Raw genomic sequence first — 23,455 nt, 5'->3', positions numbered from 1 at the left:
CTATAACGACATAACCTGAAAGACCGCTCAGCAAGGAAGAAGCAACTGCTCCAAAACCACCATAAAAAAGCCAGTCTACGGTTTGCAACTGCACATGGGGACAAAGATTGTACTTCTTGGAGAAATGTCATCTGGTCTGATGAAACAAAAATAGAACTGTTTGGTCATAATGACCATCATTATGTTTGGAGGAAAAAGGGGGAGGCTTGCAAGCCGAAGAACACCATCCCAACTGTGAAGCACGGGAGCTGCAGAATCATGTTGTGGGGGTGCTTTGCTGCAGGAGGGACTGGTGCACTGCACAAAATAGATGGCATCATGAGGAAAGAAAATTATGTGGATATATTTAATCAACATCTCAAGACATCAGTCAGGAAGTTAAAGCTTGGTCGCAAATGGGTCTTCCAAATGGACAATGACCCCAAGCATACTTCCAAAGTTGTGGCAAAATGGCTTAAGGACAACAAAGTCAAGGTATTGGAGTGGCCATCACAAAGCCCTGACCTCAATCCAATAGAGAATCTGTGGGCAGAACTGAAAAAGCGTGTGTGAGCAAGGAGGCCTACAAACCTGACTCAGTTACACCAGGTCTGTCAGGAGGAATGGGACAAAATGCACCCAACTTATTGTGGGAAGCTTGTGGAAGGCCACCCGAAACGTTTGACCCAAGTTAAACAATTTAAAGGCAATGCTAGCAAATACTAATTGGGTGTATGTAAACTTCTGACCCACTGGGAATGTGATGAAAGAAATAAAAGCTGAAATAAATCATTCTCTATACTATTATTCTGACATTTCACATTCTTAAAATAAAGTGGTGATCCTAACTGACCTAAAACAGGGAATTTTTACTAGGATTAAATGTCAGGAATTGTGAAAAACTGAGTTTAAATGTATTTGGCTAAGGCGTATGTAAACTTCCTACTTCAACTGTATATTACCGTACAGCCTTGAAGGTTATCTGAACAATGACAATGTACTGTATCATATCTAACCTTGTGTTTGACCTATAAGATGGACTGTACCTAACCTGTATTGATGGACTGTATTGATATACTGACTGTATTGATGCACCTTGTGTTTGAACTTGTTGGAGTTGTTGTGCTCCTTCTTGTTGAGGTCTAGGAAGTAGTTAGTGATGCGGTCCTTGGCTCTACAGTCCATGTCCCAGTTGATCTTGAAGGAGTCACAGGTGATATTGGTGATCTTGACGTTCTGAGGAACAGGAAGATCCTGCTTTTCCGCGATGCTTCTGTCCTGAGAGTTGTTTCCTGTCAACACAGGAAGTAGACAACACAGTCAACAAATAGTAAATAAATCAAAAAAGGCATTAGAGAGAGGGAGAGGAGATCAATATGCTTGCAGGTTGCAGCTGGTGGGGATCTGCTCTGCCTCCAGCACACCTGTCTCCTCTCACACAATCAGATACACCAACACAGAGAGAGGGAGAGAGAGCGAGAGAGAGAGAGAGAGAGAGAGAGAGAGAGAGAGAGAGAGAGAGAGAGGGGAGAGGGAAGAGGGAAGGAGAGGGAGAGGACGAGAGGGAAGGAGAGAGATGAGTAGAGAGAGGAGAGGGATGAGAGTCCTGGGGGGAGAGAGAGAGAGAGAGAGAGTAGAGAGAAGAGAGAGAGCGAGAGAGAGAGAGAGCGTAGGAGAGAGAGAGAGCGAGAGAGGGAGAGAGAGAGAGTGAGGGAGAGGGAGAGAGAGCACTGGGGGAGTGGCGGCAGGTTAGGGAGACAGGATGAGAAGTAGAGGGTGTGGCAGTTGTAACAATAGTAACAGAATGGTATGGGGTATAGCTCACTGTAAGTGGTATGTAGTAACAGAATGGTATGGGGTATAGCTCACTGTAAGTGGTATGTAGTAACAGAATGGTATGGGGTATAGCCCACTGTCAGTGGTATGTAGTAACAGAATGGTATGGGGTATAGCCCACTGTAAGTGGTATGTAGTAACAGAATGGTATGGGATATAGCCCACTGTCAGTGGTATGTAGTAACAGAATGGTATGGGTATAGCCCACTGTCAGTGGTATGTAGTAACAGAATGGTATGGGATATAGCCCACTGTAAGTGGTATGTAGTAACAGAATGGTATGGGGTATAGCCCACTGTCAGTGGTATGTAGTAACAGAATGGTATGGGGTATAGCCCACTGTAAGTGGTATGTAGTAACAGAATGGTATGGGGTATAGCCGACTGTAAGTGGTATGTAGTAACAGAATGGTATGGGTATAGCCCACTGTCAGTGGTATGTAGTAACAGAATGGTATGGGATATAGCCCACTGTAAGTGGTATGTAGTAACAGAATGGTATGGGGTATAGCCCACTGTCAGTGGTATGTAGTAACAGAATGGTATGGGGTATAGCCCACTGTAAGTGGTATGTAGTAACAGAATGGTATGGGTATAGCCCACTGTCAGTGGTATGTAGTAACAGAATGGTATGGGGTATAGCCCACTGTAAGTGGTATGTAGTAACAGAATGGTATGGGGTATAGCCCACTGTAAGTGGTATGTAGTAACAGAATGGTATGGGGTATAGCCCACTGTAAGTGGTATGTAGTAACAGAATGGTATGGGGTATAGCCCACTGTCAGTGGTATGTAGTAACAGAATGGTATGGGGTATAGCCCACTGTAAGTGGTATGTAGTAACAGAATGGTATGGGTATAGCCCACTGTCAGTGGTATGTAGTAACAGAATGGTATGGGATATAGCCCACTGTAAGTGGTATGTAGTAACAGAATGGTATGGGGTATAGCCCACTGTAAGTGGTATGTAGTAACAGAATGGTATGGGGTATAGCCCACTGTAAGTGGTATGTAGTAACAGAATGGTATGGGTATAGCCCACTGTCAGTGGTATGTACTAACAGAATGGTATGGGGTATAGCCCACTGTAAGTGGTATGTAGTAACAGAATGGTATGGGGTATAGCCCACTGTCAGTGGTATGTAGTAACAGAATGGTATAGGATATAGCCATAAAGGAAAGGAGACTTAACCTGTAGTTAATATCAGCCCTAAAGGAAAGGAGACTTAACCTGTAGTTAATATCAGATGCTGCCAAACATACCCTCGTAAAACTGACTATCCTACCGATCCTCGACTTCGGCGACGTCATTTACAAAATAGCCTCCAACACTCTACTCAGCAAACTGGATGCAGTCTATCACAGTGCCATCCGTTTTGTCACCAAAGCCCCATTACTACCCACCACTGCGACCTGTACGCTCTCGTCGGCTGGCCCTCGCTACACATTCATCGCCAAACCCACTAGCTCCAGGTCATCTATAAGTCTTTTCTAGGTAAAGCCCCGCCTTATCTCAGCTCACTGGTCACCATAGCAACACCCACCCGTAGCACGCGCTCCAGCAGGTATATCTCGCTGGTCATCCCCAAAGCCAATTCCTCCTTTGGTCACCTTTCCTTCCAGTTCTCTGCTGCCAATGACTGGAACAAATTGCAAAAATCACTGAAGCTGGAGTCTTATATCTCCCTCACTAACTTTAAGCATCAGCTGTCAGAGCAGCTTACCGATCACTGCACCTGTACACAGCCCATCTGTAAATAGCCCATCTGTAAATAGCCCATCCAAATACCTCCCCCATATTGTTTTTTTATTTTTTTGCCCCTTTGCAGCCCCGTCTCTCTACTTGCACATTCATCATCTGCCCATCTATCACTCCAGTGTTTAATTGCTAAATTGTAATTATTTCACCACTATGGCCTATTTATTGCCTTACCTCCCTAATCTTACTACATTTGCACACACTGTATATAGACTTTTTCTATTGAGTTATTGACTGTACGTTTGTTTATTCCATGTGTAACTCTGTTGTTTTTGTTGCACTGCTTTGCTTTATCTTGGCCAGGTCGCAATTGTAAATGAGAACTTGTTCTCAACTGGCCCACCTGGTTAAATAAAGGTGAAATAAAATAAAGTAAAAAAATACATTATCAAGCATTTCACACGTTATCCAGATACTGACTGTAAACACTTGGTGGTCTATAGCAGCTTCCCACCAGAATGGGCTTTAGGTGAGGCAGATGAACCTGTAGCCATATTACTTCAACAGTATTTAACATTATACAGATACTGAGTGTTAGCACTTGGTGGTCTATAGCAGCTTCCCACCAGAATGGGCTTTAGGTGATGCAGATGAACCTGTAACCATATTACTTCAACAGTATTTAACATGAGATCCTCTCTAAGCTTTACAGGAATGTGGTTCTGAATATAAGTGGCCACACCTCCACCTTTGGCATTTCTGTAGATCTTATAACCATGTATTGCTGCCACTGTATCATCAACGGTGTTATCTAAGTGAGTTTCAGAGATGGTCAGAATATGAATGTCATCTGTTACTAGCAAATTATTGATTTCATGAACCTTGTTTCTTAACTGGCTGCCTCACATCTGGCCGTGATTGGGAGTCCCATAGGGCGGAGGACAGTTGGCCCTGCGTTGTCCGGGTTTGGCCGGAGTAGGCCGTCATTGTAAATAATAATTAGTTCTTAACTGACTTGCCTAGTTGAATAAAAGTTATATAAAAAAATGAAATAAAAATTAAGCTACATATGTTAATGTGGGCAATTTTCAACACTTTTCTGGGATGCTTGGTTGTTTTCATTGCTTTACCGGGAAGCTTAGCAGGAGGTAGACATGCTCAGGTTAATTACGTTAGTGCAGGGTGAGCTGCACACGGTGGATTTCCTGCTAAGGCAAACCGCCTCAGTGCTAACAGTATAAGTCTGGTCAAAGGCACATGATTACTTCATACAATAGCTGTAGGATCAGCAGAGGCATTCAGGGCAGTTAGAGGGACATAAATTAGGTTACTTACATTGTGTCTTCCAGCACCCCTGGTATAATGTACATTTGCTGAAGCATTATGACAACTCAGCGACACAATGCTAGGGATTAGCTGAGCTGGGCTTGGGGTCATTGATAAGTCATTGTCTCCACGCAGCCTTATAATGCTGTGAAAGGATCCAGGAACACAAATGATTTGGCTGGATCCCATCCTCCTTATATAATACGAGCTTTGTTTCCAGAAGGTATCAAAATTGTCAATAAATGTTACACCCACAGAGCTGTAATAGTCTGGTAGCCAGTTATGGAGGGCTAAAAGTCTGCTGAACCGTTCAATGCCACGATTTAGGGAGGGCAGAGGGTCACATATTATGGGGTGTTTGTTGGTGTCAAGTAGTGACCCAATCAGTTCTTTAAAATCCATCTTCAGCAGTTCTGAGCTGCCCTTCATAATGTCATTGGATCCCACATGAACTATGATAGGCTCAATTTCCTGATGAGACACCTTGACTACCACCACTACTACTAAAGACGGCGCCAGAGAAGATGGCAGATGTTTTATGTGCTCCTAACTGATTGTGTTTTTATGTTCGTTTTTTTGCGTTGTTTGTAACAATTGTTTTTTACTTATTTTGTACATAATGTTGCTGCTACTGCCGCTTATGACCGAAAATAACTTCTGGACATTAGAACAGTGATTACTCACCACGAACTGGAAGAAGCTTTTTTTCCTTTAACGAGTCCGACAAGCCCGACGTGAATGACATACTTCTTTCCCGGGAACAGGCCCAAATCCCCGTCATTTGTGTGAAGAGACGAGGGAGAAAAAGAGGACGGAGGTCGGGCTGCCTTCTGAGGATTCGTAGGTGATCGAATAAACCCCCCCTGCCATCCGTTCTACTAGCTAACGTGCAATCATTGGAAAATAAAATCGACGACCTATGCGGAAGATTAAAGTACCAAGGGGACATTAAAAGCTGTAATATCTTATGCTTCACGGATTCGTAGATGAACGACGACATTATCAACATACAGGTGGCTGGTTATACGCTGTATCGGCAGGCTAGAACAGCGGCGTCTGGTAAGACAAGGGGTGGAGGACAATGCATATATGTAAACAACAGCTGGTGCACGATATCTAAGGAAGTCTTGAGGTTTTGCGCACCTGAGGTAGAGTATCTCATGATAAGCTGTAGACCACACTATCTACCTAGAGTTTTCATCTGTATTTTTCGTAGCTGTCTACATACCACAACAGACCAATGCTGGCACTAAGACCGGACTCAATGAGCTGTATTCCGCCATAAGCAAATAGGAAAACGCTTATCCAGAGGCCGGGGACTTTAATGCAGGGAAACTTAAATCTGTTTTACCAAATTCCTATCAGCATGTTAAATGTGCAACCAGAGGGAAAAAACTCGAGACCACCTTTACTCCACACAGAGACGCGTACAAAGCTCTCCCTCATCCTCCATTTGGCAAATCTGACCATAATTCTATCCTCCTGATTCCTGCTTACAAGCAGAAATTCAAGCAGGAAGCACCAGTGACTCGGTCAATAAAAGAGTGGTCAGATGAAGCAGATGCTAAGCTACAGGAATGTTTTGCTGCACAGACTGGAATATGTTCTGGGATTCTTCCGATGGCATTGCGGAGTACACCACATCAGTCACTGGCTTTATCAATAAGTGCATCGATGACGTCGTCCCCACAGTGACTGTACGTACATACCCCAACCAGAAGCCATGGATTACAGGCAACAATCGCACTGAGCTAAAGGCTAGAGCTGCTGTTATCAAGGAACGGGACTCTAATAAGGAAGCTTATAAGAAATCCCGCTATGCCCTCCAGCGAACTATCAAACAGGCAAAGTGTCAATACAGGACTAAGATCGAATCGTACTACACCAGCTCCGACACTCGTCGGATGTGGCAGGGTTTGCAAACCATTACAGACTACAAAGGGAATCACAGCCGAGAGCTGCCCAGTGACACGAGCCTACCAGACGAGCTAAACTACTTCTATGCTCGCTTCGAGGCAAATAACACTGAATCATGCATGAGAGAACCAGCATCCTGACGGGATGCATCACTGCCTGGCATGGAAACTGCTCGGCATCCAACCGCAAGGCACTACAGAGGGTAGTGCATATGGCCCAGCACATCACCAGGGCCAAGCTTCCTGCCATCCAGGACCTCTATACCAGGCGGTGTCAGAGGAAGGCCCTAAAAGTTGTCAAAGACTCCAAGCCACCCTAGTCATAGACTGTTCTCTCTGCTACCGCACTGCAAGCGGTACCGGAGCACCAAATCTAGGTCAAAGAGGCTTCTAAACAGCTTCTACCCCCAAGCCATAAGACTCCTGAACAGCTAATCAAAATGGCTACCCAGACTAATGGCTACCCAGACTATATACCCCCTGTATATAGCCACGCTATTGTTATTTACTGCTGCTCTTTAATTAATTGTTATTCTTATCTCTTACTTTTTTGGGGGTATTTTCTTAAAACTGCATCGTTGGTTAAGGGCTTGTAAGTAAGCATTTCACTGTAAGGTCTACACCTGTTGTATTCGGCGCATGTGACAAATACAATTTGATTTGATTTGTTCCGGACCATTGTGTGATCAAACTTTCCGTAGCCGACGTGAGTAAGACCTTTAAACGGGTCAACATTCACAAGGCCGCAGGGCCAGACGGATTACCAGGACATGTACTCTGAGCATGCGCTGACCAACTGGCAACTGTCTTGACTGACATTTTCAACCTCTCCCTGTCTGAGTCTGTAATACCAACATGTTTCAAGCAGACCACCATAGTCCCTGTGCCCAAGAACACCAAGGTAACCTGCCTAAATGACTACCGACCCGCCCGTAGCACTCACGTCTGTAGCCATGAAGTGCTTTGAAAGGCTGGTCATGGCTCACATCAACACCATCATCCCAGAAACCCTAGACCCACTCTAATTTGCATACCGCCCTAACAGATTCACAGATGATGCAATCTCTATTGCGCTCCACACTGCCCTTTCCCTCCTGGACAAAAGGAACTCCTATGTGAGAATGTTATTCATTGACTACAGCTCAGCGTTCAACACCATAGTGCCCTCAAAGCTCATCACTAAGCTAAGGACCCTGGGACTAAACACCTCCCTCTGCAACTGGATCCTGGACTTCCTGACAGGCCACCCCCAGGTGGTGAGGGTAGGTAACAACACATCTGCTACGCTGATCCTCAACACTGGAGCTCCCCAGGGGTGCGTGCTCAGTCCCCTCCTGTACTCCCTGTTCACTCATGACTGCACGGTCAGGCACGACTCCAACACCATCATTACGTTTGCAGACGACACAACAGTGGTAGGCCTGATCACCGACAACAACGAGACAGCCTATAGGGAGGAGATCAGAGACCTGGCCGGGTGGTGCCAGAATAACAACCTATCCCTCAACGTAACCAAGACTAAGGAGATGATTGTGTCACCAACAAACTAACATGGTCCAAGAACACCAAGACAGTCGTGAAGAGAGCACGACAAAACCTATTCCCCTCAGGAGACTGAAAGGTTTTGACATGGGTCAAGGCTCCTAAACAGCTCCCCCCCCCTTTTATGCCTCTGCTACTCTCTGTTATTATCTATGCACAGTCACTTTAATAACTCTACCTACATGTACATATTACCTCAACTAACCGGTGCCCCCACACATTGACTCTGTACCGGGACTCCCTGTATATAGCCTCCACATTGACTCTGTACCGGGACCCCCTGCATATAGCCTCCTTATTGTTATGTTATTGTGTTACTTTTTATTTTTTTATTTCGTTTATTTGGTAAATATTTTCTTACCTCTTCTTGAACTGCACTTGTTGGTCATTTGACAAATAAAGTTTGATTTGACCAATGCAGGCTACACACCGCTCCTTCAAGCCATGGCCCTGCCGTCCTCCAGGGTCCTTACCTTCTCTGTCACTCAGCTGTATCAAGTCCAGGTTCAGGTTCTCCATCATGTCGTCGCAGCGGCTGACAGGGCTGCTGGTGCCGTCGTCCACACGCGGAACCTCCATGGCCTTTACAGCGTCTCCTACTGTTGTCTCTTCGTGGTGCTGAACTGATCTTCACCTTCAATACACAGTCCAGTCACTCGCTGTGCTCAGTGCTCCCCTCCTCCCCTCCCTTCCTCCTCTGATCCCCTCCTCTTCCCTTACCCCCTCCCCTCCTCCCCTCCCTTCCTCCTCTGATCTCCTCCCCTCCTCTTCCCTTACCCCCTGCCCTCCTCTTCCCTTATCCCCTTCCCTTATCCCCTCCCCTCCTCCCCTCCCCTCCTCTTCCCTTACCCCCTCCCCTCCTCCCCCCCTGCTCCTCTCAGGTCCCCTTCCAGTACTCAAGCAGCTTCAGCACAGCGGCATGGCACGGCACTACTTGGACAAACGGTCCCCGCTGAGACGCAGTGGATAAACGGAAAGAAATGGAGAAAAAGGAGGGAACATGGCGTTATCTATTAGACACGTTATTGTGTTATTAATGCGTTGCTGATGTAACAGGCCACGTGTGTTTATTTAGCCTCGGGGCAGAGAACATAGAGCAGGGATTAGCAGAAAAAATGAATTAAATGACGGCTGATGTAACCAGATTACTCTGCTGCGCAGTGTCGCAGCTCCAATGAAACCTCTGTCGCCTTCACATTCATCTCTATTTTGGTCTACAAATAAATGAGAAGGCCAGTAAATACTTCATTTGAAATGTGACAATATGCCGGCTGCAGGCACCTACCTTCACCTGTGACGGCACACCATCAGATCAAATCAAATCGTTATTTGTCACATGCTTCATAATCAACAGGTGTACACTAACAGTGAAATGCTGACTGACGGGTCCTTTCCAACAATGCCGATTCAAAGAGACAGATAGACAGATAGACAGATAGACAGATAGATAGATAGATAGATAGATAGATAGATAGATAGATAGATACTGTAGATAGATAGATACTGTAGATAGATAGATAGATAGATAGATAGATAGATAGATAGATAGATAGATAGATAGATAGATAGATAGATAGATAGATAGATAGATACTGTAGATAGATACTGTAGATAGATAGATTAATATATATATTTTTTAATGAAATAGTCACATGAGGAATAAATATACAGTGAATAAATAATAACAAAAATGAGTAAAAATTAGACGGGACCCAAATGTAAGAGGTATCAGTATTGGTAAACATGAATATAAACTACATTTATTTGCATATTATCTCCCGATATACTGGACCAAAATTGAAAACTCAATACCCCCTTTGCTAAAAGTATTTTCAGAATACTCAAAAATCTCAGGTTATAAAATGTACGTGGAAAGAAAACAAATTAATGGCAATAGGAAAAATAAAAAATAACTCATGATCTACAGCAATCCTTTCAGTGGACCACAAAACAATATTAAATACTTAGGATCCTTAATAACAGACAACAAATATATAAAGATATTCCATTACTCAACAATATGAAACAAGATTTAATTACATGGAATAATCTTCCCATAAATCTTACAGGTAGAATAAACATCTTTAGAATTGCACTGTTGTCAAGGTTTTTAAATGTATTTTTGGTAATACCAATTACCTCACCGAAGACATTCTTTAAAAAGTATACTCGGTCATTATGGGCAAATAAAATAGAATAAAAAGGAACGTTTTACATCTAAGTTTGAGGGAGGTTTTAACCTTCCAGACTTGGAATTGTATCAACTCACTACCCAAGGCTTTTACTTGCAACATATAGTTAAATATCCTAAAGAGGAACAATGGGAACATATTGAAGATGCTCATCCTCAGAATCTTTTTATGCGTCTATTTTCTAATGATAAAGCTGAGAGCATGAACAACTTCATAGTTAAGAACACTATAATAATATAGAACACTATAGAACAATATAGAACACTAGAACAATATAGAACACTAGAACAATATAACAATATAGAACACTAGAACAATATAGAACACTACAACAATATAGAACACTAAAACAATATAGAACACTAAAACAATATAGAACACTATAACAATATAGAACACTAAAACAATATAGAACACTATAATAATATAGAACACTAAAACAATATAGAACACTACAACAATATAGAACACTATAATAATATAGAACACTAAAACAATATAGAACACTATAATAATATAGAACACTATAGAACAATATAGAACACTAGAACAATATAGAACACTAGAACAATATAACAATATAGAACACTAGAACAATATAGAACACTACAACAATATAGAACACTAAAACAATATAGAACACTAAAACAATATAGAACACTATAATAATATAGAACACTAAAACAATATAGAACACTATAATAATACAGAACACTAAAACAATATAGAACACAATAACAATATAGAACACTATAATAATATAGAACACTAAAACAATATAGAACACTGTAATAATATAGAACACTACAACAATATAGAACACTAAAACAATATAGAACACTATAACAATACAGAACACTATAACAATATAGAACACTATAATAATATAGAACACTATAATAATATAGAACACTATAACAATATAGAACACTAAAACAATATAGAACACTATAATAATATAGAACACTACAACAATATAGAACACTACAACAATATAGAACACTATAATAATATAGAAAACTATAACAATATAGAACACTAAAACAATATAGAACACTATAATAATATAGAACACTAAAACAATATAGAAAACTATAATAATATAGAACACTATAACAATATAGAACACTAAAACAATATAGAACACTATAATAATATAGAACACTAAAACAATATAGAACACTATAATAATATAGAACACTATAACAATATAGAACACTAAAACAATATAGAACACTATAATAATATAGAACACTAAAACAATATAGAACACTACAACAATATAGAACACTATAATAATATAGAACACTATAACAATATAGAACACTAAAACAATATAGAACACTATAATAATATAGAACACTAAAACAATATAGAACACTATAATAATATAGAACACTAAAACAATATAGAACACTATAATAATATAGAACACTCCAACAATATAGAACACTAAAACAATATAGAACACTATAATATTATAGAACACTATAATAATATAGAACACTATAATAATATAGAACACTACAACAATATAGAACACTATAATAATATAGAACACTACAACAATATAGAACACTACAACAATATAGAGCACTACAACAATATAGAACACAATAATAATATAGAACAATATAGAACACTATAACACTATAGAACACTACAACAATATATAACACTATAACAATATAGAACACTATAATAATACAGAACACTACAACAATATAGAACACTACAACAATATAGAACACAATAATAATATAGAACACTACAACAATATAGAACACTACAACAATATAGAACACTAAAACAATATAGAACACAATAACAATACAGAACACTACAACAATATAGAACACTACAACAATATAGAACACTATAGAACATTATAATAATATAGAACACTACAACAATATAGAACACTATAATAATATAGAACACTATAGAATACTATAATAATATAGAACACTACAACAATATAGAACACTATAATAATATAGAACACTATAGAACACTATAGAACACTATAATAATATAGAACACTATAATAATATAGAACACTACAACAATATAGAACACTATAACAATATAGAACACTATAATAATATAGAACACTATAATAATATAGAACACTATAATAATATAGAACACTATAACAATATAGAACACTATAACAATATAGAACACTATAATAATATAGAACACTACAACAATATAGAACACTACAACAATATAGAACACTATACTAATATAGAACACTATAATAATATAGAACACTATAGAACACTATAGAACACTATAATAATATAGAACACTATAATAATATAGAACACAAACAATATAGAACACAATAACAATACAGAACACTACAACAATATGGAACACTATAATAATATAGAACACTACAACAATATGGAACATTATAACAATATAGAACACTAAAACAATATAGAACACTAAAACAATATAGAACACTATAACAATATAGAACACTACAACAATATAGAACACTATAACAATATAGAACACTATAATAATATAGAACACTAAAACAATATAGAACACTAAAACAATATAGAACACTATAACAATATAGAACACTATAACAATATAGAACACTATAACAATATAGAACACTATAATAATATAGAACACTATAACAATATAGAACACTAAAACAATATAGAACACTATAACACTATAACACTATAGAACACTATAACACTATAGAACACTATAATAATATAGAACACTACAACAATATAGAACACTATAATAATATAGAACACTATAGAACACTATAATATAGAACAATATAGAACACTATAATAATATAGAACACTACAACAATATAGAACACTACAACAATATAGAACACTACAACAATATAGAACACTATAATAATATAGAACACTATAGAACACTATAATAATATAGAACACTACAACAATATAGAACACTATAATATTATAGAACACTACAACAATATAGAACACTACAACAATATAGAACACTATAATAATATAGAACACTACAACAATATAGAACACTATAACAATATAGAACACTACAACAATATAGAACACTATAATAATATAGAACACGACAACAATATAGAACACTATAACAATATAGAACACTATAATAATATAGAACACTATAACAATATAGAACACTATAAAACTATAGAACACTATAACACTATAGAACACTATAACAATATAGAACACTAGAACAATATAGAACACTACAACAATATAGAACACTATAATAATATAGAACACTATAGAACACTATAACAATATAGAACACTATAACAATATAGAACACTATAATAATATATAACACTAGAACAATATAGAACACTATAACAATATAGAACACTACAACAATATAGAACACTACAACAATATAGAACACTACAACAATATAGAACACTACAACAATATAGAACACTACAACAATATAGAACACTAAAACAATATAGAACACAATAACAATACAGAACACTACAACAATATAGAACACTACAACAATATAGAACACTATAATAATATAGAACACTACAACAAAATAGAACACTAGAACAATATAGAACACTACAACAATATAGAACACTAGAACGGTTTGAGTGTTTTTTGCAGCTCGTTCCAGTTGCTAGATGTTGCAAACTGAAAAGAGGAGCGACCCAGGGATGTGTTCGCTTTGGGGACCTTTAACAGAATGTGACTGGCAGAACGGGTGTTGTATGGGGAGGATGAGGGTTGCAGTAGGTGTCTCAGATAAGGGGGAGTGAACGGGTGTTGTATGTGGAGGATGAGGGCTGCAGTAGGTGTCTCAGATAGGGGGGAGTGAACGGGTGTTGTATGTGGAGGATGAGGGCTGCAGTAGGTGTCTCAGATAGGGGGGAGTGAACGGGTGTTGTATGTGGAGGATGAGGGCTGCAGTAGATATCTCAGATAGGGGGGAGTGAACGGGTGTTGTATGTGGAGGATGAGGGCTGCAGTAGGTGTCTCAGATAGGGGGGAGTGAACGGGTGTTGTATGGGGAGGATGAGGGCTGCAGTAGATATCTCAGATAGGGGGGAGTGAACGGGTGTTGTATGTGGAGGATGAGGGCTGCAGTAGATATCTCAGATAGGGGGGAGTGAACGGGTGTTGTATGTGGAGGATGAGGGCTGCAGTAGGTGTCTCAGATAAGGGGGCTGAGGCCTAAAATGACTTTGTAAATAAGCATCACATCTGTTGGTGCATTGTTGGTTCCATAGTGCCGCCATCAGGACAAATTGGATCCATTCCAGTTGGATGAGTAAATATGTACTTTATACCGTGCTTGCCAAATATCAGAACTCAACATCAAACAGATCATACAAAATGCCCATTTTGGACCTTTTCTTAATTACTTTAAAATTCTACTTCACCAAAACCGCTGGACCGATCAAAACCCAATTTGGTTTGTAGCAGCTATCCACGGACATATTTAAACACAGTATTTTCCAAGACTACATCAAACAACATGGCGCTACAAGCCAATGAACTTGCGTGACATTTTTTCCTGATAAACAGCACCACCATGTGCCGAACTGAACCATACTTTACAAGTTAGCTGGACTGACACCCCTGCTGAACCATACTTTACAAGTTAGCTGGATTGACACCCCTGCTGAACCATACTTTACAAGTTAGCTGGACTGACACCCCTGCTGAACCATACTTTACAACTTAGCTGGACTGACATCCCTGCTGAACCATACTTTACAACTTAGCTGGACTGACATCCCTGCTGAACCATACTTTACAACTTAGCTGGACTGACATCCCTGCTGAACCATACTTTACAACTTAGCTGGACTGACATCCCTGCTGAACCATACTTTACAACTTAGCTGGACTGACATCCCTGCTGAACCATACTTTACAACTTAGCTGGACTGACATCCCTGCTGAACCATACTTTACAACTTAGCTGGACTGACATCCCTGCTGAACCATACCTTACAACTTAGTTGGACTGACATCCCTGCTGAACCATACTTTACAACTTAGCTGGACTGACATCCCTGCTGAACCATACTTTACAACTTAGCTGGACTGACATCCCTGCTGAACCATACTTTACAACTTAGCTGGACTGACACCCCTGCTGAACCATACTTTACAACTTAGCTGGACTGACACCCCTGCTGAACCATACCTTACAACTTAGCTGGACTGACACCCCTGCTGAACCATACTTTACAACTTAGCTGGACTGACATCCCTGCTGAACCATACTTTACAACTTAGCTGGACTGACATCCCTGCTGAACCATACTTTACAACTTAGCTGGACTGACATCCCTGCTGAACCATACCTTACAACTTAGCTGGACTGACACCCTTGCTGAACCATACTTTACAACTTAGCTGGACTGACATCCCTGCTGAACCATACTTTACAACTTAGCTGGACTGACATCCCTGCTGAACCATACTTTACAACTTAGCTGGACTGACATCCCTGCTGAACCATACTTTACAACTTAGCTGGACTGACATCCCTGCTGAACCATACCTTACAACTTAGCTGGACTGACATCCCTGCTGAACCATACTTTACAACTTAGCTGGACTGACATCCCTGCTGAACCATACTTTACAACTTAGCTGGACTGACATCCCTGCTGAACCATACTTTACAACTTAGCTGGACTGACACCCCTGCTGAACCATACTTTACAACTTAGCTGGACTGACACCCCTGCTGAACCATACCTTACAACTTAGCTGGACTGACACCCCTGCTGAACCATACTTTACAACTTAGCTGGACTGACATCCCTGCTGAACCATACTTTACAACTTAGCTGGACTGACATCCCTGCTGAACCATACTTTACAACTTAGCTGGACTGACATCCCTGCTGAACCATACTTTACAACTTAGCTGGACTGACATCCCTGCTGAACCATACTTTACAACTTAGCTGGACTGACACCCCTGCTGAACCATACTTTACAACTTAGCTGGACTGAAACCCCTGCCTGTTGTAGCTCCACCGTGTGGCCAATCTAAATGTGCTTACATATGTTGAGTTTTGACAGTGAACCAATTTTTGTCACAATACGAATATCCTTGTCTGCTTTGTATGCATTTATGTGTGAGACCACGCCCACATGAATGTTAATTGGGAAATAGCGGCCATGTTTTTGTTACTAGTATGGAAATGATTGTGTTGATTAACCTTGGTCCATACATGCCACATGTCAAGTTTTGTGCAGATCCGTCAATCGGTGCGAGAGGAGTAGAGTTTCAAGTGATTTTCACAAAATTCTAAATGGCGGAAAATCCATCATGGCGGACTTTATGGGTTCTTGAGGGAAATTTGTTCCTTGTGAGGAGAGGGACCTATGGACCAAATTTCATGACTCCAAGTCACACGGGGTGCGGGGGCTGACCTTTCAAAGTTAGCATATTCAATAGATTGTTATAGCGCCACCATGTGGCCAATTGGCATAGTGTTGCATGAGAGGGTGTGGCCTTTACCACGTCGCACAGTCCTGGGCCTTATCATCTCACGGGAATTATTATTCTCACCAAAACGGCAGAAAAGGAAACATACCAATAATGAATTGGAACAAATTCAATAGGGGTTCTCTTCTACAATTGGCAATACTATTTTATCAGGTTACAATAGATATGCACATCTACCATTCCAGTGTTTAATTGCTATATTGTAATTCCTTCGCCACCATGGCTTATTTATTGCCTTAACTTACCTCATTTGCACTCACTGTATATAGACTTTTTCTTTTCTTCTACTGTATTATTGACTGTATGTTTTGTTTATTCCATGTGTAACTCTGTGTTGTTATTTGTGTCGCACTGCTTTGCTTTATCTTGACCAGGTTGCAGTTGTAAATGAGAACTTGTTCTCAACTGGCCTACCTGGTTAAATAAAGGTTAAATAAATAAACAAACAAACAAACAAAAAACAATACAGATATACTTCAGACCGAATAAACACTGCCACCTTGTGTTCAGATAACGGAATCATGTGAAGACATAACAAAGCAGAATAAACGGTGCTGATGTGATTAACTCGGGGAACCGTCTATTGTGAAGTGTCCTATATTAGTAGGAACTGGGCTGCAGAGACCGGATGTAGGTTGTGTTTACTGTGATCAGGTAGTAAGTTACTTTGTATCAAGGATGTAGCCGAATGCTTTTTACCAAGGCCTTGGACGCAACACCTACAATATGCTTTCCAGGACAGACTGTTGGATTTGGATCGTATATAGGCTGCTGTTCAGTCGCTGTTTTTGGTCAGATGTGGCCAGACATTACGGACAAGATGGACGCGGTGGCTTCTGGGGGCTTACAGTACAATAACAGAGGGGTGTGTGAACACCGATATCCGTGTTTACGGAGGGGAAACCTGCATTCTCTGACTTCACAGTAAGAAGGCCTATTATTCATCCACTTATCACAGGCCTGTGTATTAGGCTATTGGACAGCGTGATGAAGAAGAAATAGGAATTCGGTTCAAATATTGTTTATTCCAAATCGGAGTTATACTGCCATTTCATTTGTAGGCTACCCCATCGAATAAAGGGTGTAGGTTTAGTATAGCCTTCAACAGTCTACATCCCCTTAATACTGTATTGTCACAAAGCCGTCCGTTCCAGCCAGTGATGCAGAATGACTGATCCAAACAGCAACACGGACTTTATGGCTGGCTACTCCGGTATCACCAGACTAAATGTAGCTGGCAGTGGGTTACCTCGTCGGACTGTGCTGAACTCTCCCCCTCCTCCAGGCAGACTGACGTCCCTGCGGTCCCGGGACCTGACTCTGGGCGGGTTCAAAAAGGTGATACCCAATGGGAACGCTCATACGGTATATCACAGACTACGCACTCAACCCATAGAGATAGATAGAGGACTCATCTTTGTATCTGTGCCGCCAGGGCCCTGCTCCAGGTATAAGCTAAATAAGCAGCCGCTTAGGGCCCCAGGCTGCTAAGGGGCCCCAGGCTGCTAAGACGCCCCCCTACTCAATTAGCCACGTCAGAAAAAAAAATGGATTGATAGTCTAGCCAGCCAATTTATCTAAACTAATCGTAGCCACATTTTTTATTTAATTTTATCTTTATTTAACTAGGCAAGTTAGTGAAGAACAAATTCTTATTTTCAATGACAGCCTTGTTCAGGGGCAGAACGACAGATTTTTACCTTGTCAGCTCAGGGATTCAATCTTACAACCTTTCGGTTACTAGTCCAATGCTCTAACCACTAGGCTACCTGCTGCCCCAGGTATACCGACCAGGCAACGCAGGGCACATGCAAAATTGCAGGAAATTAGCTGTAAAACGGCAACAACAAAAAATTGCTCTGCCCCATGGCAAAACGAGTAGAATTGCATGAAATGTTATACAATTGAAAAAATGTCTCTCTGCCCCATGCCAAACTGTGTAGAACTGTAGAAAACTTACTTTAAAACTGCAACATTATCTTCACCCCATGGCAAAAGGTGTAGAATGCCAGGAAATGTACTTTAAAACATAAATATATTATCTCCACCATAAAGTGGGGGGCCACTAAAATGTAAATGTATTTAACCTTTATTTAACTAGGCAAGTCAGTTAAGAACAAATTCTTATTTACAATGACAGCCTACCAAAAGGCCTCCTGCGGGGACGGGGCTGTGATTGAAAATAAAAATAAATAAATATAGGACAAAAAACACACATCGCGACAAGAGAGACAACACAACACTACATAAACAGAGACCTAAGACAACATAGCAAGGCAGCAACACACAACACAGCATGGTAGCAACACAACATGGTAGCTGCACAAAAAAAATTGTACAAACATTGGTCACAGACAACAGTACAAAGGGCAAGAAGGTAGATGTTCTTCTTCACGATTGGCTGAACCCTCCTGATGACCCAGTTGGACATGACCCCAATAGGATCAGCCAATGAAGTTGAAGTCCCACCCAGTTGACTCCATTAAAATGGCGAAAGCCCTGTGGTGCTGCCCGTGCTAATCCCATAGATAGAACAATGAGCCATATATTTCACCTGATGTATAAATGTGAAGCATCCGCTTGGCGTTTCCACTTACTACCAAATATGGTAGTGAGAGGAAGCCCAGTGGCCGGCGGTGGGAAAAGATGGAACGAGATGGATGTTGGCTGACATTCTGCTAATTTTCTCATCGATGAAACATTTGATCTCAATACAATTTTCTGTTCGAAAACAAGAATGAATATGTTTACGAACAGAGTGGACTACGTTTTGTAGACTTTACCCTTTTCCAACATATAAAAAAATATACGTTGTTTAGGAGTGCAGACGATTTGAGTTATTGCACGACATATCCCATCGAGCCATGCGAGAAGAGGCTGCATGACGTCAGTTCCCAGACCAGTCAGCGTCCAGCTACGCCAATGACGTCGGTGGATCCGGGTCAAGTAGCAACGATATCATCCTTCTCCACCGTTATCTGACATATAACTCAAACCAGTCGTGACTGTTCAAAAACAATACATCATTTAAGTTTCTTTCCAGCGAATTTCTTAGTTACATAATTATATAAACTAGCAAATGAGTTTTGAAGTTGAAGGTGCAGTATTTATGAAGTTTGACAGTGACGAAAACTAACACGGCTAGTTTAGCCAGGGAAAACAAGCTAGAGACCGGATATAGCTGGGCGGACATGCGCACTAGGCTAATTCAGAACAGATTGTAGTTTTTATACCCTGATATCAGGAGCTGTCGGGGAAAAGTTTGATTAAACAATTCAGAGACAAAGGAATATCAGATGGGAAATATTTAAGGAGAGCGAATCGATATGCTATGCCAAAATCAGCTGTAAATGTCCATCGTAAAAGCTTAAAACTCTGTCTGCGTGAATCTGAATCCAGAAAATGAATTTGAAGTCTCTTCCGGTCACGGTAGACTCATCGTCCTCGCCACTATTTTAAGTACTACTAAATAACCAGTCTACAGTGTAAACGGAAACACAGTGGGTGATGAACAAAAGGCAAATATACAGCTGTCCAGTGTCCTGTCACAAGCATTAAACAAAACAGTCATGATATTCAAATGTGACAAAAATAGTAGAAATTAATCATTTATATTTTTATTACAGAAAACCTTCGTACCCAATGTCCATTCTCTGAGGAAAAGTAAAGATGAGTGAGTGTGGACTGTATTGCTTGAAGAGACATTCCATTAGACTACCAAGGATCCAGTTTAGAAGAATACATGTTAATGTTGATCACCTTCCCCCAGGTTAAAGGAAGAGGCCCATGTTGCACCAACGAAGGACAGAAGAGTGAGGGAGGACAGGCACAGGGAGAGAAGAGCGGAGAGAAGAGAGCGCCCCCCTCAAACCATTCAGTCCCACTCCATCTTTGAACAGGGTCCTGCAGACACAGTAAAGAAACCAGGTGAATTGTACCTTCTCTGCCAGAAGATCTCTTGACTGTGTGTTATAGAAATAGGTTATTATTATGATCATTAGAAACAGTTGATTCCAGTGTGTCCTGTCCTCTGTTCTGTGCAGTGGGGTGGAGAGGGACCGACCTTAGAGACGGCAGCTCCTCTCCTGTAACTAAGTGTTTTAAGAAGGAGAGACGTACTTCAGAGGAAAACAATGATATGTTACACAAGCTTCAACGGGATGATGTGAGTAAAACACAGCCTTAATGACTAGTCAACCTATAGTAACACAGCCTTAATGACCAGTCAACCTATAGTAACACAGCCTTAATGACTAGTCAACCTATAGTAACACACACAGCCTTATTGACCAGTCAACCTATAGTAACACAGCCTTAATGACTAGTTAACCTAAAGTAACACAGCCTTAATGACTAGTCAACCTATAGTAACACAGTCTTAATGACTAGTCAACCTATAGTAACACAGCCTTAATGACTAGTCAACCTATAGTAACACAGCCTTAATGACTAGTCAACCTAAAGTAACACAGCCTTAATGACTAGTCAACCTAAAGTAACACAGCCTTAATGACCAGTCAACCTAAAGTAACACAGCCTTAATGACTAGTCAACCTATAGTAACACAGCCTTAATGACTAGTCAACCTAAAGTAACACACACAGCCTTAATGACTAGTCAACCTATAGTAACACAGCCTTAATGACTAGTCAACCTATAGTAACACAGCCTTAATGACTAGTCAACCTATAGTAACACAGCCTTAATGACTAGTCAACCTATAGTAACACAGCCTTAATGACTAGTCAACCTATAGTAACACAGCCTTAATGACTAGTCAACCTATAGTAACACAGCCTTAATGACTAGTCAACCTATAGTAACACAGCCTTAATGACTAGTCAACCTATAGTAACACAGCCTTAATGACTAGTCCCGTTCTGTTCTGACCAGCAAAATAAAAGTTCTGAACTGGTTCGAACCAAAGAAAAGTACCGGTTTATATCGTTCCTTTTTAAACCAACTTCACCAATCCTGCAGTGCAGTAGAGCAGCTTGTTATGGAGCTGGAAAGCTATAGCTCAGTGAGGTGTTTACATGTGTGATAGAAAGACTAGTCGGGCGTGAGATGCAACTGAAATTTGGAATCAGGGCCACAGAATTATACCTACAGAGGAGCGGCTTCTGGAGGAACTTTGAACGTCTTTGATCTTCAGAGTTGGTTTAACATTGGACCAGAGAAGCTAGCTAGTTAACAAGCTTGTGTGTGCAGAGCGGTACCAGAATGCAAATCACATCTTACCTTTCTGTAGTTAATAAACCCAATGTGATAACTACAGTATCCCTAACTAGCATTGAAAAAGTGAATCCATTCTTCTCTAATTAAAAATCTCTCCCCGCATCTTCTGAATCATGCTTGTAACGTCAGTAGGTTACAGCAATGCTTTGGAGGGCGAGGGGCAGGTAGCCTACACGCACACATAATGGCAACGATTTTTAGCTGGCAGGCAGACGCTGGAAGAAGTTTCTGATTGACAGAGGGATAACGTTATTAACTGGTTCCCATGTGTTTAACGTAACAGTTCTGTTCCGGAACAGTATAGATCACTTTCATTCCCGGTTCTGGTTCTGTTCGTAGAAACATTTCATTATTTCCACGAACCAGTTCCAACCCCTGGTTGAAATACATATTTATTTAAACCGCACACTTTTTCCCCCATGTAGTTTTTAGATGATCCTGGTTTGAAAAATGATGCCAAGAACAAGCCAATTCAACTGCCACTGTATCAATCCAGAAACTTCCTGATAGAGGCAACAACTCCATGTAAGTATATACAGTGCCTTCAGAAAGTATTCATACCCCTCGACTTATTCCACATTGTGTTACAGCCTGTATTCATATCATTTTTAGATTTCAAAATGTATCAAATTAAATAGAAATATCAAATTTACATAAGTATTCACACCCTTGAGTCAATACATGTTAGACACTCACCCACTGCCAAAGGTGATTCTAAGAGCTTTGCACACCTGGATTGTACAATATTTTCACATTGTGGAGTAACTACATGTTGTTGATCCATCCTCAGGTCGACTATCAGCCATTAAACTCTAACTGTTTTAAAGTTACCATTGGCCTCATGGTGAAATCCAAGTGGTTTCCTTCATCCCCAGCAACTAAGTTAGAAAGGACGCCTGTATCTGTGTAGTGACTGGGTGTATTGATACACCATCCAAAGTGTAATTAATAACTTCACCATGCTCAGATATTCAATGTCTGTTTTTTTTAACATTTTTACCCATCTACCAATAGGTGCCCTTTGAGGCATTGGAAAACCTCATTGGTCATTGTGGTTGAAATTCTCTGCTCGACTGAGGGACCTTCCAGATTAATTGTATGTGTGGGGTACAGAGATGAGGTAGTCATTCAAAAATCATGTTAAACAATATTCGACTATTACACTGAGTCCAATCAACTTTATTTAAAAAGCCCTTTTTGCATCAGCTGATATCTC

The 23,455-nt window shown here is 40.4% G+C and overlaps 2 protein-coding genes across 5 annotated transcripts in view; one reads left to right on the top strand and one right to left on the bottom strand.

The window, feature by feature from the left end:
• Positions 1-18,339, bottom strand: part of LOC115189579 (phytanoyl-CoA hydroxylase-interacting protein-like) — a 39,208-nt gene extending 20,869 nt beyond the window's left edge. The window contains exons 1-3 of the mRNA XM_029748200.1: positions 18,251-18,339; positions 8,770-8,930; positions 1,075-1,271 (exon numbers count right to left, since the gene is read on the bottom strand). Of these exons, the coding sequence (XP_029604060.1) occupies positions 1,075-1,271; positions 8,770-8,875 (303 nt within the window). The 5' untranslated portion in view covers positions 8,876-8,930; positions 18,251-18,339. The remainder of the gene's footprint in view (positions 1-1,074; positions 1,272-8,769; positions 8,931-18,250) is intronic.
• Positions 17,499-22,941, top strand: LOC115189585 (DNA-directed RNA polymerase III subunit RPC4-like). 4 transcript variants are annotated; one of them, XR_003876955.1, is made up of 5 exons: positions 17,499-17,925; positions 20,628-20,674; positions 20,771-20,928; positions 21,045-21,166; positions 22,665-22,941. XR_003876955.1 is itself a non-coding variant. In XM_029748208.1 (5 exons), the coding sequence occupies exons 1-5, from the start codon at positions 18,169-18,171 to the stop codon at positions 22,875-22,877; spliced, it is 711 nt and encodes a 236-aa protein (XP_029604068.1). In that variant the 5' UTR covers positions 17,932-18,168; the 3' UTR covers positions 22,878-22,941. The 4 variants fall into 4 exon arrangements, 3 of the variants coding, with proteins under 3 accessions (XP_029604068.1, XP_029604067.1, XP_029604069.1); XM_029748208.1 differs by lacking the exon at positions 17,499-17,925 and adding an exon at positions 17,932-18,339; XM_029748207.1 differs by lacking the exon at positions 17,499-17,925 and adding an exon at positions 17,932-18,366.
• Positions 22,942-23,455: the final 514 nt, after the last annotated feature.

This window comes from Salmo trutta, unplaced genomic scaffold, assembly GCF_901001165.1.
Source record: "Salmo trutta unplaced genomic scaffold, fSalTru1.1, whole genome shotgun sequence".
NCBI lineage: Eukaryota > Metazoa > Chordata > Actinopteri > Salmoniformes > Salmonidae > Salmo > Salmo trutta.
Note: the sequence above shows the minus strand (reverse complement) of the source record. Positions and strands in the feature narration are given on the sequence as shown.

Coding starts and splice junctions, on each gene's coding strand:
- LOC115189585 (XM_029748207.1), top strand. CDS start 18,169: ATGACTGATCCAAACAGCAACACGGACTTTATGGCTGGCTACTCCGGT. Junction 20,929..21,044: donor AGACACAGTAAAGAAACCAG/GTGAATTGTACC, acceptor TGTTCTGTGCAG/TGGGGTGGAGAGGGACCGAC. Junction 21,167..22,664: donor ACAAGCTTCAACGGGATGAT/GTGAGTAAAACA, acceptor TCCCCCATGTAG/TTTTTAGATGATCCTGGTTT.